At 34.4% G+C, this 19,157-nt stretch overlaps 1 protein-coding gene across 1 annotated transcript in view; it reads left to right on the forward strand.

Moving 5' to 3' along the window:
• Positions 1-19,157, forward strand: part of WDR64 (WD repeat domain 64) — a gene marked incomplete at both ends in the record, with an annotated part of 144,767 nt that overhangs the window by 72,218 nt on the left and 53,392 nt on the right. Inside the window, 2 exons of the mRNA XM_081298203.1 lie at positions 4,944-5,083; positions 18,070-18,196. Of these exons, the coding sequence (XP_081154329.1) occupies positions 4,944-5,083; positions 18,070-18,196 (267 nt within the window). The remainder of the gene's footprint in view (positions 1-4,943; positions 5,084-18,069; positions 18,197-19,157) is intronic.

A 19,157-nucleotide genomic window follows, 5' to 3' on the forward strand; every position in this document is an offset into this window, starting at 1 on the left:
CCAACTGAGATAAGAGCTTACTAAAAGAAAGAAAATCCTTTGGTGAGTGGCTTTATCTAAATTTTGGCTTAGTTAAAAAAAGAGAAGAAAAATAACAAAGAAACAGGACATTAGCTCCTTATGAGTCATAATATATTATTTGCAATATAAAATCCTATCTTCAAATTTGACATTTTCTGTCAATACCTACTTTCCTTCTATATATTTTGTGTGCCTTACTGCTATTGTTGGATTATAAACACTCAAAAGCAGGGACCTTGCTTCATATATCTATAAGAGTTTCTCTCACTCTCTTCCAAACATTTTATAGAATGGTCTGTACAAGGCAGGGACTTAGAAAAATGATAATAATAGTGGTAATAATATTCAACTTATAGTCCAAGATCTTTTCAGTTGCATATATACAATCTCAATTAGTTTCATGATAAAATTATGACATAAGTTCATTTATCCCCATTATAAAAATAAGAAAATGCAGACACTTAGGTGAAGCAACTTACTCAATATCATAGAACTAGTGAATGATGGAGATAGGTTTCAAATCAAAACTGACTTACCCAGAGTATGCCTTCTTAACCACTTCATAAGAGAATCTGCTAACCAACTCATTTTACTTAGCAAATAAGAATCAAGCACTTAATAGTTGTCAAGGATTGTCATAAACAGAAATACAGGACTATTATAGTTTGGATGTGAGGTGCCCCCCAAAAGCTCATGCTTTCAGTTATTGAGACAATGCAAGAAGGTTCAGAGAAGAAATGACTGGGTTGTGAGAGTCTTAACCCAATCAGTGGATTAATCCTCTGATAGGGATTAATTGAGTGGTAACTGAAGTGATGGGGTGTAGATTTAAGTATATATTTGTTTCTGGCAAGTAGAGACCTCTCTCTCAGCTTCCTGATCACCATGTGAGCTGGTTCCTTATGCCACACTCTCCTACCATGATGTTCTGCCTCACCTTGAGCCCAGAGGAATGGAGCCAGCCTTCAATGGACTAGGACTTCTGAAACCTTGAGTCCTCAATGAAACTCTTCTTCCCTAAAATTGTTCTGGTCAGATCTTTTAGTCACAGCAGTGAAAAGGCTGACTAAAACAAAGACTCATTGGATAAACAATAAGCAAATATGTAAACATAAAACTATAATCAATCAGGATTAGTGCTATAAAACAAGTCTGATGAAAACACTCTGAGAACACTGCATCACGGCCTGGGGAGAGTGACTAGGGAAGGTGCTAGAGAGGAAATATTAAAATTAAGTCTAAAAGGATTTTTTTTGCAAAGTAGATTTTTAACAGGGAATTTCTTTGTATCCTTAACATTTAGCAAAATAGAAAGTGTACAGTAATTTCTCAAGAAATTTTTATTCTTGCTATTAATAAGGATAACATGAAATTTTAAATTTGAGAAATATCCCACTTACTCATCTACCATAGTCCTTAAAATATCTGGATTGATATTTTAAGTCATCTTGGGCTGCTATAATGTAATAAGAGACTGGGTGTCTTAAACAACAGAAATTTATTTTCTTATAGTTCTGGAGGCTGAAGTCCAAGGTCAAGGTGCCAGAATGGTCAGTTCCTAGTGAGGGCTATTCACCTGGCTTATAGGTGGCCTTCCTCTGGCTGTGGCCCTCAAAAGGCAGAACAGTGGAGAGTTGTCTGGTTCCTCACATACGGACCATCATAAGGACTCCATCCTCATGAATTCATCCCAAAGGACTCATCTACAAATACCATCACAGTGAGGATTAGGGTTTCTACATATAAAATTTGAAGGAACATGATTCAGTCCATAGAAGTTACTTGAGAAACAGAAACTGAGATTCAGATGTGCCCTGCTTTTTTCAGCCTGTTTCTGATAATATTTCAGGATCCAAGAGTCTCTGAAATGAAAGCAGTTCACTTTCCCAGAGGAGTTAGATAAATGTTCAACAAAGACTCATTTTCAATTTATATGCATGTTTCCCCTGTCCTTTAGCCTTTGATAGTTAAAGCTTCTGATTCATATCCACACTGAAGTTACTGAAATTGTTCAATAGATATTAGTTGAACTCCCACTATATGTTACATACCAGAAACGCCAGAGTAAACAAGAAAAAGTTCTGGTCTCAAATCACTTAGAGTCTAGCAGCTGGAGTTGTGTTACTATACTAACACTGGAAGGATGAATAGAGAAAGAATAGGGTAGAAAATATACCATGCTCCTTTTTCATGGGACCCAACAAAATAATCCGAATTACGGAAGCATCTGAACCTATCACATTTGGCTGGCTTCTGAATATCTGACTATCTTGGTGTCCAATTGTTCCTCTACTGGCTCTTTCAACATGGAGAAGTCTATTTACATAAATAGCCCAATATAGCTCCTTTGCATGGTCAAACACATTACCAAATAAAATAAGATTACCATGTTGGATTTCAGGTGTTCATGTAAATTGTTATTCTTAATAACTTAAGTTTTATATATATATTATAATTATAATGCTATTATATAATCTTTTTGTCTAGTAGCCTAAAGGTCCTTGGTAATTTGTAAGATGCTCAGGAATGCAACACAATAATCCTAACTCAATTTCATTTTCTGCTGTGTGCTTCTGAGCAGATTATATTTGAATCACTAAATTAAATCATTTGATTAGAATAACTTAATCTTTAGGAGTCAGTTTCTTATAAGAAGGTTGGATTATATAATTTCTAGGATCCCAACTTGAAATTATTTGCTATTTTTATGACTCAACTTCCAGGATGACATTTAATGAGTTGTTGGTAAAATAGAAAATCCAATATCTTAAACATATTTCATATTTTAGAAACTATTACACATAGATTAAGTTACTCTTTTTAAAGACATAAATGGAATACAATCATGTTAGTTCTGATAATGCAGGCTGCTGTAACAAACTCACTCAAATTTTATTTTTCATACCATTGGAATTGTAATAGGTCAATGGTAAAAAGATATGGTCAAACAATCTACAGAGTAAGCAGATAAAATTAGCAAATATGTACAGGAGAAAATAATACTATCATAAATTAAGTTGAGATAAAAATAAAATATCATTTTAGATCTACTAAAATACCAAACATTTTAAATCATGGTAATATTCATGTGCTGGCCAGAGTCTAACAAAACTGGTAGCCTTGAGATTTGGTACAACTATTTTGGAAAGTAACCCATCAGTATTTTAAAGTCATAACAATGTTTATAGCCCTTAATATAATGATCCCACTCTTGAGGATTTATCCTCAGTGAATAACCCAAAAGAAAAAAAATATCATGCAAATAAGTGTACATTACAGTATAGCTGAAAAAAATTAAAAAACTAGAAAGATCTAAATAATTTAATGGTTAAGAATGGTGAAAGAACAAATGGTTAAGAAATTGTGAAATAGCAATGTAAGGTTATGCAGCCATAAAAAAAGAATGAAATCCTGTGATTTGCAGTAACATAGATGTTCCTGGAGGCCATTATAACTGAAATAGGTCAGGTACAGAAAGACAGATGCCACACATTCTCATTTATATTAGGAAGCTAAAATGTTAATCTCAAAGAAGTAGAGAGTAGAATTGTGCTTACCAAAGCCTGTGAAGGGTGTGTGAGGGGTGGGGGGTGTGTGAATAAAAGATGGTTAATGGTTATGGAAATGCAGTTGGACAAGAGGAATAACTTTTAATGTTCTCTAGCACAGTAGGATAGTTTTGGTTGACAAGTAATTGAATATTTCAAAATAGTAGAGAGGATTTTGAATGTTTCCAACACACAAAAAAAAATGTGTCTGAGGTGTAATATATGACAATTAGCCCAATCATTTCAAACTGTATATGTATGTATGTGTATATATATATATATATATATATATATATATATATATACACTAAAATGTGACAATGTAATATGTATATATACATATATACATATATATGTATATGTGTGTGTGTGTGTGTATATATATATATATATATATATATATAATGTATGATTACTATGGATCAATTAAAATAAGAATAATTTTTGAAAAGCAGAACAAAATGGTACAATTGCAACTAAAATGATAATTATGAGGCCATGGACCCACAGTCGTCCATGAGCATAAAATAATACATAGTGAGAGCTGGTCCTGGTAGTGTACACCTGTAGTCCTAGTCACTCAGGAGGCTGAGGCAGGAGTATCACTTGAGCCCAAGTTTTTCAGGCCAGCCTGGGCAATATAGTGAGATTTTTATCTTAAAAAAATCGGCATAAAAATATATCCAGAATCATATATGACTTATATTTTTAAAGTTGACACTGATTTCCTAGAGGGAGTAGAACTAGGGATTATGGGAATTATGGGGAAAAGACTTTATTTTGCAAAAATTATATTCTTTTCTACTATTTAAATCTTCTACCATGTACCCAGATCATAAAAAAACCTGTCTGTGCCATGATAGTAATTACCTATAAATTATATGAGCTTATGGATGTGTGTTAGAAGGGAAGATGGAAAAATAAAAACAGTTGATTTGTTCTAGTGGTAGATATTATGTGTAGTTTTCCCGTTCCCTTGATTTTTTCTTATTATTATAATGTTTGCATAATTTAAGAATGTGAAAATAAAAGAACAGCTGCCTTAAATACTTTTTGGAAATAAATAAAGCATAAATAATACATCAATGCATGAAGGAGTAGGGAAGTATTGAATCAAGAAAAATTCTCATCAAATATTTATGAGAACTCACATTTGTATGTATAAATACAATTACAACAAAACAGACTTGACAAGAAACAGCAGATACAGATCAAGGCTAGGCCCTTAGCAAGTCAATCACAGAATTTGTCCTGGAAGAAATGGGCTATGATTACTTATTAAAAGAAGGATAAGGATGTGATTGAATGGGGAGATACTTTTAAAATTTTGACCACTTGATAAAATAAATAATCTTTCACTATCCTCCTTTTTAGGAGATGATAAAGTCCTCCGGTTGTGGCACCCCAATATCAGCACCAAGCCTGTGGGGAAACTGGTGGGACACATGTTCAGCATCACCGAGATGGTAACCAATGAGAAAGAGCAACACCTCATCAGCCTTTCTTCTGCAAAGGTAACAAGAAGAAAATAGCGAAATCAAAATGAAATCTGTTTTTTTTTCTTTCTTTCTTGAAATCACCTCTTAGAAGACCTAGAGTGCATACAATATTTGATGAAATAATGGATAATCACTGAGAAAAATATTTAGTATGAAAATAGAATTAATGAGCTTCTATGTTATTTCTGTTGGTTGTAGCCTAAGAAAGGGCAGGTTTAAAACAAGTGTAAAAGGAGACAATATTGGGAAGCCAATGTTATCCTCAGTAGACAAAACAAAAGAGACTGTCATTAAAGAAGGGAACATCACCATCAAAGAAAGAAAAAAATAAACGTTTCTGTCACTGTCATCATGAAACTATTTTAAATGTTCTAGCCAATGTAATACAAGAAAAAAATGAAGTATAAATATTAGGTTTGAGAAGATCCAATTACTATATTTGTAAATGATGTGATTGCTTGAAAAAGAGTAAAATCAACTTAAAATTTTTAAAAATGAAAAGCTCAATAAGTTGTCTTGTTATAATAACAATTTATAAAAAGATAAATTTCTATATAAGACCAATAACTAGTTATGAAAAAATGGTCAAAGAAACAGTATTCTTAATTACAAAAAGTATGACATATTTTGGAATAATGTTAATAGGAAATATTCATGATTAATAAGATAACTATAAAGTTTTACTGATGTATTTAAGAACATGAATGTTTCTACATGGAAATATTATACTGTAAAAGAGAGTCTTCATCAAATTAATCTATGTACTTGATATTATTTGGTATTAGTTAATATATTAATATACAAAAATATCCTAGAAACTTTGAAAGATATAACTAAAAGGTGACACTTCTCAATTGGATATCAAAACATAAAGTCACAATGAATAAAACAGCAGTAGGTAGACAATGCAGGAATTATTAATTTCATCTCATGTATGAAAGAAAACAGAGATTTCAGGAATTAGTAAATATGGGTGTGGTAATTTGTATATGATAAAGATAGCATTTCAAATATGTGAGCAATGAATGATTTATTCAATAAATGTTGGATAAACTGATTAACTATATAGCAAAAAAAATATGTAATCAGGTCCTCACTTCATAATAATGCAGCGAAATACATTCTATATGGGTTATGGATAAAACTAAAGATGTTCTAGAATTTTCCAGAAGAAAATATAGGTGAATATTCATACAGTTTGGGGGTAATTTCTAAGCATAGCATCTATAGCTAATGAGAGAATAAATTTAATTACATTAGCATCCAAGTTTTCTATAAATTATGATAATTATCAAATTATCAAATACCAAGTTCCATGTACTGTGCTAAGTATTTTGTAAGCCCAACTCATTTAATGCTAATAGTGACCTTAGAGGACTAGGGACTAATCCCTTGAGACCCTTAAAGGACTAGGCTTGCTTAGCCATGTAAGAGGCCCTGGGCTCAATCTCTAGCACCTATGTGCAAGTGAACATACACACAGAAACTATATGAAATGATTCTATCAATTTTACACAGGTGAAAGAAAATGAGACCTAAATAACTTGTACAAGGTCACATGGCTACATAGTAGCTAAGTGTAGCCAACCTGGCAGCAGCTTCTTCCTCAGACTGTCTTTCTACCTTCATAAACAAAGTTAAAGGCAAGCAGCAGAGAAGATAAAAGTGCAATTTAAAGGAAATATACTGGAATAATACCCATAAACAAAACAAAACCTTGATAAGTAGGAATTAAAAGGAGGAAACAGGAGTAGAAGGAAAGGCTTAAAAACAGACTGGCATGTTCACATAGTGCTAGGTAGGAGTAAAAAAGAACATTGAAAAGGGCAAAAGTAGGGCAAGTACAATATCCTAACCTACTTCTCATGTATTTCTTAATATTTCATGTTTAAAATAAAACTTATTACACCATGTGACATGTTGCTCAATGTATATAGAGAAAATAGACAACTATATTTTAAAAATAGGATGATTAAATGGACCCAAATGAAAATAAGGGTTCTGCACTTCATTCAAAGTGGTAAAAACACAGTCATCTAAACCGTGCATGAACCTATAAATGAAGTAATGCAGAGATTATAGTAGTGCCCCCTATCTTCAGGAATACAGTCCAAGGCTCCCAATGGATGCCTGCTCCATTGTATATACAAAAGACTGTACTCTGTCCTTTTTGTTGCTTTTTTTTCCTATAAGTAAACACCTAAGATAAAAAAATTAATTTATAAATCTGGCACAGTAAGAGAAATAACAATAATAATACAATAGAACAATTATAGAAATATACTGTGATAAAATTGCCAGCATCACTCTCTTGTGTTTTATTTATTCATTTGCAGTACTGGGAATTGAACCCAGGGATGCTTTATCATTGAGCTATATCTGCAACCCTTTGTTATGGTTTAGATGAGGTGTTTTCCAAAAAGCTCATGTGTGAGGTAGTGCAAGAAAGTTTAAAGTAAAATGATTGGGTTAGAGAACAATCAATGCATTAATCCACTTGAATGGATTGATCCACTTGAATGGATTAACACCCTGCCTAGGCAGGTAGGGTGTGTCTGGAGGAGGTAGGTCACTGAGGGCATGACTTTGGGGTACATATTTTTGTTTCTGGTGAGTGGAGCTCTTTCTGCTTCCTTTCCATATCCTGAGCAGCTTTCTTCCACCATACCCTTCTGTTGTGCTGTTCTGCTTTACCTCAGGCCCAGAGCTATGGGGTTGTCCATCTGTGAACTGAGATCTCTGAAACTGTCAGCCCCAAATAAACTTTCTCTCCACTGTGTTGTTCTTGGTAGGTCTTTTGGTCACAGCGATGACAAAACTGACTGAAACAACCTTTTAAAAATATTTATTTATTTATATATTGGTACCAGAGATTGAACCCAAGGGTGCATAACCACTGAGCAACATCCCTAGCTCTTTGTATGTATTTATTTATTTATTTATTTATTTATTTATTTATTTATTTATTTTTGAGACAAGGTCTCATTAGGTTGCATACAGCCTTGCTGAGTTGCTGAGGCTTGCTTTGAAACTGTAATCCTCCTGCCTCAGTAGCTGAGATTATAGGTGTGCACCACCATGCCTGCCTATTCTCTATTTCTTATAATGGTTCTAAAACATAATAATGTCAGCGTTGTGAGCATAAGCAGTGTGCTACCACTACAATGGATCTGATAACTGATATAGCTAATCAGTGACTATGCAACTGGACAAAGGGATGATTCACCATCTGGGCAGGATAGAGGATGATGGAAGATATATTTCTGGCATTTTCCATTAAATAATTTTGTTGTGTTTCATATTTTTGGACCAAGTTGACTGTAGGTAACCGAAAGATCAGGTAACTGAAACTGGACAGCAATACCTCATATAAAAGGGACTACTGCTCAGGTTCATCTTTTGTATATACAAGGTGCCTATTTCAAAGATTTTACTCGACTTTGTCCCCTTCTAAAAAGAGAATTAGAGGGCTGGGGTTGTAGTTCAGTGGTAGAGCGCTTGCCTAGAACGTGTGAGACCCTGGGTTCGATCATCAGCACCACATAAAGATAAATAAATAAAATAAAGGTATTGTATCCATCTAAACTACAAAAAAATTCAAAAAGAGAGAGAGAATTAGAACTTTCTGGAACCATCTAAAACAGAATTACAATAATAGTGGCACAACTATTTAAATGTAATAAAACTCATAGAACCTTACACTTAAAATGGATGACTTTTACAGCATGTGGATTACACCTCAATATTGTTGAAAACAGATAATTAATGTGACATGCCAAGAAAGTAAAAATTCAAGAGAAAAAAGGCTTTGATTTATGGTATCTCCTTTTGCATAACAGAAATTCCACTTACACATTTAACATTAATGAATACTGATATGAAAATATCTAAATAATATATGAGATACAATGAAAGAGGATATAATTAATCTATTTTAAAATATATATTTGTATATTTTACATTATCAGTTATGATTACCAGCAAGATGTTTGATGTTTTAGAGGTTATTACTATGAGACAAGGTTGTGAATGGATTACAAGTATTTTCTTTTGTTTTTTTGTTTTTTTTTCCCTTTTATTTTCTGTTCTCTACAGTAAATATTCATTGCTTTTGTAATAATAAAAACTGAAAAATTTTAAATGGTACTGGAAAGACAGTGAAGGATTTTGAGACTAAAACTAAAACATTATGGGAGTCTTCTCTAGAAAATTGAAAGGAAAATAAGATGTCTGCTAGCAAAAATTGAGGTCATTTGTGCTCAGTGTGAAGAGACAGAAAAGATAACCTTTCCAAAACCTTCTAAATGTAATGGGCACATTAAGATGATGCTCATTCACCATCCTGGCAACTCCATTCGAGCAAATTACTTAATATCTTTCTATTTGGTTTCTTCATTTATAAAACATAGGAGTGTTTAGCCTAGAGGGTTGTTATAAAGATGAGATGAGCTCATTCGTTTTATTATTCGGCCAACACTTATTTCTGGGTTATCTACTCAAGCATCAGGTTCTGTTCTGGGATCTAGAGATAGAACATCCAACAAGTAGGGCAAGGGTCATGTCCCTGGAAAATTTAGATCCTAGGGGAAGAAAAACAAGAAAAATAACAATAAATGCATAAGAAAACAGTATGGTAATGTCTGTAAGAAATAGAAAAAACATGGGGTGAAGTGATTGAACATCACTGCTGTTTTCTTCTGTATTTATTATTTTGAAATGGGCATAAATTCACATAAAAGCAAAAGCCTGAGTGACCAGAGGATCCAACCCCATGAAAATCTGGCAAAAGAATAACTGAAGCAGAAAGGACACCCAGCAAGATACACACACGTCTTTGCTGAAGCTGTCTTTACAGCTTCACAGGAATAATTCACAGCAGCACCGGAATAAGATCTCCATCGTCATCATTGATTACAACACAAAACAACAGATAGTCTTTTCACATCTAACATTCCTTCAGATCAATTCACATAAATCATATTTCATCAGACCAACCTGAAACAAATCACTGTGTTTAGCTGTGTGGAAACTACCTGCCTTCTCCTAAGCTTTTAAAACAGATTCCCATCTTTCCTCCTATTTTGCAGTATTTCCACAAGGATATTATATTCTCTTCCAACTGTTAAAAACTATTTCTCTGCCAACTGCTAAAATTACATGTCTAGTCGCAGAACTCAAGTGCTGAACAGCTAGGCCACATCTACTGCTCCAGAAGAACTGACAAATGTTGGAAGATGTGAAGACAAATATAAAAGCCACTTACTTTCATTTCATTAGCAAAACCACAGGAATAAGGATTGGCAACCTTTTCTTGCACAGATCTAGCTATCAAAAAGCTGGTTTTTTTTTTTTTTCCTATGAAGAGGAGAAATATACATGCTTTTGTGATTCGTAACAGATTGCAAATGGGCGTAGAAGTTGCTATTTTTCTTAAATTTTCACTTTGGAAGTGATATGTAGGAACCTGAGAAAAGGCAAAGCTTGACTAGACAGGGGTTTGCCTTAGAGAAAAAAAGCCCTGTTTGAAAATTAGGTATCAGATGATTGAGGTCAGAGCAAACACAATGGATTGTCAACCTAGCCTGCATGTTGGCTTGGCTTCCATTTATCCACAATCACATCTAAGATATTCTCATAGATAAAGATAATGCTACAGTCTCCCTTCCAGGCAGCATGGCTAAATGAATTACCTCTAGAATCAGGTAAATCTGAATTTAACTCTTGCCTCTGAAAATAACTATTTTTGAATTTGGGCAAGTCCTTTGAGATCCTTAAGGAGCATAACACAGTATCTTCCTTAAAGAGAGAATTAAATGAGATAGTATGACAGACATCACAAGGCCAGAAAAAGAGCGGGGAACAATCTCATAGCAGCACAGGAATAATAACATTGTGCAAAAAGCCTGCACAGAAAATAAAGGAACAGCCCAAATGCAGTGTGTTAGAAGAAGTAAGAATGTCCTAAGGAGAATCTGAACACCAGCAGATGGAAGGGAATTTTAGGCAGAGGCTGCTTTGGTCTCTTAAAGACTTTAAAGAGGACATAGACTGTAGGCATGTTAAGGATGAAAAAATGATAAGAGAGAAAAGGAGTGAAAGGTGTTTGTAAGAGATAAAGGTGTCTGGGGGAAAAATAAGGCTCTGAGCATTCTTGGAACTTAATGCATTTGCCTCTGAATTCATTTATTTCCTGTTATTAATAATGCCAATTTATTTTTTCTGCATTTTATTACTAAATATTTTCTATCATTTTACTCTAATCCTTCAAATTATCTTAGATTTGCATACAACTCTTGTCTTGCATCTCATCTTTTGACCCAATCTTTTTATTAGTGAGTGCATTAATAAAAAGTCTCATTCATTTGCATGGGAAGATACTCATTATATATTACAAAGTGAAAATAACAAGTGGCATAGATGCCTTTTATGTACATTTATACATGACATGATGCAAAGCAAAATGTCTGAACCATGATACACCAAAGAGAAAGAGTGAATCTCTGTTCTGAATTATTTATCTTGTGTATTGCCATCTTTTCCTTTTCGCAAACAAAGGAGAATGTATGTTTGGATGTATATTACTTGTGTCACACACTCAAAAAATTCTAAAATAGACACTTGAGATAATTTAAGTCAAGCATGCAACACAGCACCTGATATGGAGCCAGGCCTCAGTACACATTCACAATTATCTGGAAGGCTTGTGCTCCCTCTTCTCTCCAGTTGTGGTGGTAGGATTTTTGTGCTGATCTATCCACACTGGTCCTGAACCATCTTGACCACTCAAGTAGAGATTATGGGTGTGGTCCATGGCATAGAATAAAGTGACACTTTCTAGAAAAATCCAGTGAGTCACATGGCATTGATGCCTAAACATCAAAACTAGGTAAAAGTCAGACTTTTCCCTGCTGTCCTTGAGTGGCTGATACCACCCTCCTTTCTCTCTAAGCTACCTCATCTTCTACTGATTTTTTTTTTTTTTTTTTGCATTACCAGGGAATATACACAGTGGTGCTCTACCACTGAACTCCATCCCCAGCCTTTATTATTTTATTTTTAATTTTGAGACATTGTCTTGATAAGTTACGTAGTTGGCCTCAAATGTATGGTCCTTCTGCCTTAGCCTTCTGAGTCACTGGGATTGCAGGCATGCACCACTGTGCCTGACTGATCAGTAGAAACTGATCATTTTGAGGTCATTGTATTAACTTCCCTCTTGTCTATCTCAAAGTCTTTTGGTGTTCTTACCTTCTCTCTTTTTCTCTTGCCCCCAAACAAGCAGTTCTCTTCCTGCATAAATCAAATTCCTCTTCTATGTTCTTAATCAGAGCCCTGACCCATCAAGAACCTTGTTTCATCAACGATGCTTCTCTTCTTATGCCAAATATGTTGCGCTTGCACGCACATGCACACACATTTACTACAGCCACTGCTGACATTAACCTTTATCTCTCATACAGCAGGACCCTCCAAAAAGCCTCCATTGTTCCTTGGCTGTGGCTCATGGCTGTAGTAGGACTCCTGACTTCCTACTGTGAAAATATGGGCCAACCAATATATGAGACCTACTAAGTGCCTAATACTCAATAGAAAGGCCCTGTGTCTCTATATATATATTGACATAATCTCTGACCAAAGGAGCTACAATCTAGTTGAGTAAATAAAGTATAACTGCCACAGATCTTTCATGACAAGTCCTAAGAATGAAGAGAAACCAACTTCAATTTTTTTCAGAATTGAATATAGAAAAATAGAATATTTGTGACCAAAGATATGAACTTAATGTTCTATTTAATATATTCTATTTCTAAAAGTTTATCACCCAATTATATTTAGACTGCTACCCAGAACAGTGTATTTTACAAAGTTACATGTACAGGACAGTCCACTATCACTTTAATAAAAGAAAATGGGGAAAATGAGTCTAATTTCCAATAATAAGGAGCTAGGTACAATAAATTATGAAACATATAATGGAATACTGTGTAGCCATTAGAAAGAATGAGGCAAATCTCAGTTGATTTATATATCCTAATAGAGATATAGGTTGTTTATATATGCAACCTCATTTAATGTTCATGAAAATTCTAAGAGATAAGTACTGGTTTATCCCCCTTTAGAAATGTGAAAACTAAGGCTTAGAGAAGCTAAATGATTTTCCCAAAGTCACACAGATATTAAGTGATAAAGCAGGAGTCATTTGAGGCAATCTATCTCTAGAGCAGTATTGAGGATCCCAGAAGTGACAGGTGGGAAGAGGGATTTGTACCTTTTTTGTACCATGCATATTAGTTAACTTTCCATTACTATAACAAAAAACTTGAGATAATTAACTTATGAAGAGAAAGGTTTATTTTGGCTCACACTTTTAGAGATTTCAGTTCATGATCGATTGGCCCTGTTGCTTTGGGCCTGTGGTGAGGCAGTACGTTATAGTGGGAGCAAATAATACAGCAAAGCTGTTCCCTTTTTGATCAGGAAGTAAAAGTGAGGAGTGGTCAGAGTCCTACAGTTTGTTTCAAGGGCACACCTCCAATGACCTGAAGACTTCCCACTAGGCCCCATCTCTTAAAGGTTTAATTTCCACCTCCCAATAGCACCAAGCTGGAAACCAAGCCGGTAGCACACGAGCCTTTGGAGACATTCAGGATGCAAGCTATAGCATACTACTTAAAATACATAGAATAATTTTGTCATTAAAAAGTTAATTTTTTCAATATTTTATGGGTGCATTATAATTACGTATAATAGTGGGATTTGCTATTACATATTCATACATGCACACAAGTTAATTTTTAAAAAACATGTTAGATATCCTCATCTCATTTTCCATTTGCTAATTATCACAGAGGAAAAAGGTGAGAACAAGATTAAAAAATTAACAAGTTTAGTTTCATGTTGCCAAAATGTTTTCTCATTAAGTTACTTGGAAGAACTTAATAAATACATTTTTTGCATTAAATTTACTAAACAGATAATGTTGAATGTCTTTCATTTTTACTGCACTGTTAAAACCTTAATTTTCAAATATACCTTTTGTCTATAGTGTTAACTCTCAAACAAGTTTCATAATCTCATATATCTTCAAGCTTTTCTTGTGAAAAATCATGTAATCCATGGAATGACCTGATTTGATTCATTTGGGGACAAAAAAACCCCTAAAAAACAAAAAAACAATCTTATTAACCTCTTTTAGCCATTTGGTAAAATTAAGAAGGCAGGTCAATTCCCAGCTTTCCCTGACAAATAAGAAAACGGAGAATTCTCCACTTCCCTCATTCTAACCTAAATGATAGAGCAATTCTAAAGATTTTATCTAAAGATGAAATCTAACAATGCATTTTCTTTCATCAAGTGTTCATTTTACCATTCAAATAATTCTTTCAATGGAATCTAACTATTTGTCCTCTACCTAATATACTAAGTCCTTTCGGAAATGACCTGCCTGCACATGGATTTTCCCAAGTTTTTAAACACTAATACCCACCATAAGAATATTGTCAGCCCCTGGTCAGGATAAGTGAATAAAGATGACTAGCATCCTTAGAACCTCATTAATAACATTACTTCCTTTTCTCCCAAAGGAACTAATATATTATAACCAACTAAGAATAAAATGGATTATGCTTTCTGCAAGTGTTCCATTGATTAATTAGATTAGCAAAAGGTATTGTGTGTCTCTGCAGTGCTGAGCCACTGTACAGTTCTCTTGGACCAAGACAGAATAAGCAAGTAACAGACCCAATACCCCATAACCAACCAACAATAAAGGAAATTCATAAGACAATCAATTAAGATGTGGTTTCTCCCTTAAGTAACTTCTGCTCTAGAAGACAAAGCTACTCAGTAAGTCATCATATTATAATTGCTAATTGCTACTAATATAAACAAGAAATATGGGCATACAATGGAAGAATGTGTGTGTGTGTGTGTGTGTATCCCCTATTGAAATCTCTTCTTTTTCTCCTCAACACTGTATTTGAAGTTTATATGGTATTCTGCTGTATGAAGGCATTACGTCTTAGCTTGCTAATGAATGTTTGAATGTTTTGTTTTATTTTACCCTTTGTGTCTTTGTGATTATTGCTTTGGTTGAACAGAGGTTAATTTAGTTAAATTCATCAATATTTTATGATTCATTATTTTGGGGATCATTTAGGAAATTCTTTGCTACTCTTAAATTCATAAGGATAATTTTTCTATTTTTCTAAATTGATAGTCTCCTTTTAATATTTATGCCTCTCCCTCTCTATCAGTCTCTGTATCTGTGTGTGTGCGCATGTGTGTATGAGTGCACGGGCACACACATCTGTATGACCACTCCTCCCAATCTACACTGTTTTACTTGGTCCGTTGGCCTTGGCTCCACGTCTCTGAGAGGCGGAAGTAGGTCTGGTCCCTGAACCACAGAGGTTTTCATGCTTTAATTCCTAGTCAGGCAGTGCTTTTCTCCCAACCCCCATCTGGAACTGGTATATCTTTTCCAAAAGGTACCTCCACATAAGAACAAAGCACAACTTACTGTTTCTCACCCTGTTCTCAGGAGTGGATGTACAATGTTTCTAGTGCTGTCTGTTCTTCTGCTTCTGCCTGCTCTCTCTGACTTGGCAATCTATGTATCCATCCATCAATCTATCTAGTTGAAATCTTTCTTTGGAGACTTTCCATTTCTTTCTACTTTCTCTTTTTATAGTTGTACTGTGTTTAGAGAAGAAAAGATACACCAAACTTAAACTTCTAGCACTATTTCGACCTGACACCTAACTCTTTCTTTATGAAAATTTATAGGAAGAGTAGACTTTGCTAGGTAGAGAAGGCTAATGAGAGAAGAATCTATGCGAATACGCAGAGATGGGGAAAAGAGAGACATTTGGGGAATTGGAAGTACTTTTTTACAACAACAAGGGCATCTGGGGAGAAGACAGCAGAAATGCCTAGAGGATAATGATATTCTTGGAGAGGAATGTCTTGTCTTCCCACAGCCCCAGCAATTGCCACTCCCCTAACACACATGCAAAAGATCCAAAGATTTCACAAATGGTGTGGCCCTACTTCGTGTACAACCAGAGAAGTGAAAAATTGTGCCCCATTTGTGTACAATGAATCGAAGAGCATTCTGCTGTCACGTATAACTGATTAGTATGAATGAATGAATAAAATAGAATTACTCTATAGAGGACACCACAGATTTTAAAATGTATTTATATCGATTCAGTGAGGCAGAGGGTACTGGTATCTTTATGTTCATTCTAGAAACAAGAAAATTGAGACCCAAGAAGTTTAAATGATAGATTAGAATTAAAACCCAAATTCTTTTTTGCTTATTCTCTTGTTTCCAACAACTACAATTCAGAGTGTATGCACACACAGCAAAAAGATGCCCACTTTGGACTATCTCACTTAAAGCAATAAAATCAGAAACAAAATGAAAAGAGAGAAGTTTCTTTGACACTCCTTGAATTTGCTTTTTTTGCCTCTATCTCCTGCTGTTCTTCATTCTAGGTTCTGAACCTAAAATCATAGGCAGTCCTTTATACTTGCTTACTTTTTCATACAAAAGACTGAAAAGTTCAATGTTCTATCTTCTCTGTGTATTTGCATTATTTTACTATGACAAAGGAAATAAATCCTATTTTAGTAATATTAACATACAAAGGATACATATTTGGGTAAAATCTCCTTAAATCACCTGACTTCAACAATTTTGTGTTCTTACATATAAGAACCAATCTGTTTTAGCAATAGTGAAGATTTCAACTCAGTTAACTCAGTTTTAAGGGCCTCAAATTAGAACTTAGTATCTTTGTTAACAAAATTAATTCTCAGAGTTTGATACATAGTTCTGAGAATAATCACTCATTTACTCAACAAATATAAATGATCTCCAACTTACAATAGTTCATGATTTTTAAATTTTATGATTATATAAAAGCATACCTACTGTTGTGGTTTTCACTTTCTGTACAGTATTCAGTAAATTATATAAGATCTTCAACCACTCTATTATAAACCGGGATTTGTGTTAAATAGTTTTGTCCAATTGTAAGTATTCTGAGTACATTCAAGGTAGGCTAGGCCAAGCTGTGATATTCAGTAGATTAGGTGTATTAAATATATTTTTACTTGCAATATTTTCTACTTAAAATGGAAATACCCCCATATAAGTCCAAAACCATTCATTGTCTAATTTAATTAGTTAACAGTAATTGCTATGATATAAAAATTTTATTTAGAGATAATGCATATCAAGGAATGTAATCCTTGATCAAAGCACACTTATTTCTGAAATTCTGTTACACTGTAACTTACTAGAAAAATAAATACAGCATAATGAAGAAGGCTAAGACCAGTTATTTCAGGTGACAAAATGTAAACTTGACCTAGTTTTCTGAACTCAAGTTTTATTTGAATAATTGTATAGTTCTCTGTCCCCTCTCAAAGCAGAGCAATAAACCATTTCCCTATTTTCTTACTCTATTTATATCATCCCTAAAAACTACTTTCCATAATTCTTACATATCTGTACACGGGGAACGAGAGGTTCTTAGAAACCTCACTTAGTAAGATGTTCCCATCTTTATAAATCACAAAAGAACAATTTGAAGCCTCCCACCTAAACTATGAGTCTCCCTAGTTTCTTATTCATGGCAAAAAGAAAAATGTGGCTTCAATTCAACAGTAAGTTATGATCCGTCTATTATTATTTCTCCACATTTTTAAATAGTAAAAATACTATTCTCCCCTCCCCACTATAACAATAGAAAAAGTCCCTTCCTCAGGTATAATTCTGAGCAGGGCTTTAATCACTGTTGTTGTTTTCCTCTGATATTAATGAACAATAAATGAGCCAAGAACCAAATTGGAGCTTTGCAAATGTGTGCTCATGAAATAAATTGTACTTCCCTGCAGACTTTACAGACTCTGAAAATGCTTTCCCTAAATGTCTTGAGTGAGAAAGACAAAGTATAAACAATGGTGAATTCTGTGCTTTATTCCCCCAGGTTTTCAGGGTGTGGGATATACAGACTCTCTCCCTGTTACAAGTCTTCCATGACAGCCAGGGAGGACCAGGAGACATGCAGATTTATTCTATGATATATGATACCAATCATGGCATGCTTATTGCAGGTAAGCATACCCAAACACAGGCAAATAAAACTCACACCTTGATTTTTAACCTTTAAAAAAATTAATACTTGAGCACTTACTATGGAAAAAAATGAGAAGGGGAAATAACCAAGCATCATTTACCACAGTAGATATTTCTTTTTATTCCATTCTTTCTTATTATTATATGGGTAGATGGATGAAATGTGTAACTGCACTTTCCTGAATATATCAGATTAGTTCTTTAAGTCCTCAGAGCTAAGAACACATAGCCTGTGTGAAGCAGCAAAGAGGACTGTAAACTGTTGCTACATCTAGGGGAAATCCAGCTCCCATATGCAGCTCTGTTTTGACCTTGGATAACATGAATGTGATCCTGTCTTAGAATGGTGACCCCAGCATGCACCAGCATTAGCCCCTTTTCCACAGTCAGGCAATTTGGCCCCATGAATTCTGGTAGCACCCAGTTACTCAGAAAGGATACAGACCCTCCCAGCTGCATTTGCTTCTAAACAAAGAGCAGTGGAAAGAGAGACTAGGATCCAGTGCTGATGCCAACAGATTTGTTACCAATTTTTATTGTGCCCTCTTAGACACAACTATATCGACAAGATACCCTGCTGGGCGTTTAGGTTGAACACTGTTCATTGGCGCATCCTTAGGCTTTAGAAGATAAACTGAATGATATTAATAGTAGTCCTTCCTTCTGGAACACTAAGCCAGAATTACATTTCCTAAGCATATTCTCACTGACCACCTGCTCTGAGTTCCTGTGGGATTAATTAAAATAGGGAAATGACTAGTGCTATCTCTGATGGAGAAAATAATTATTTTTAACCTTTGTGTTGATTTTTTCCTCACTGGATTAGGAGTGACCTAGCACTTCATGCTGGATAAGTAATTTTCCACCTCATAAAACAGAACTTATTTCCAGTTGTAAGCACCCCTCTTTTATATGACCTCCTCTAAAAACAGCTGGCAA

This window comes from Spermophilus citellus (genome assembly GCF_964194105.1).
Source record: "Spermophilus citellus genome assembly, chromosome: 6".
NCBI classification, from domain to species: domain Eukaryota; kingdom Metazoa; phylum Chordata; class Mammalia; order Rodentia; family Sciuridae; genus Spermophilus; species Spermophilus citellus.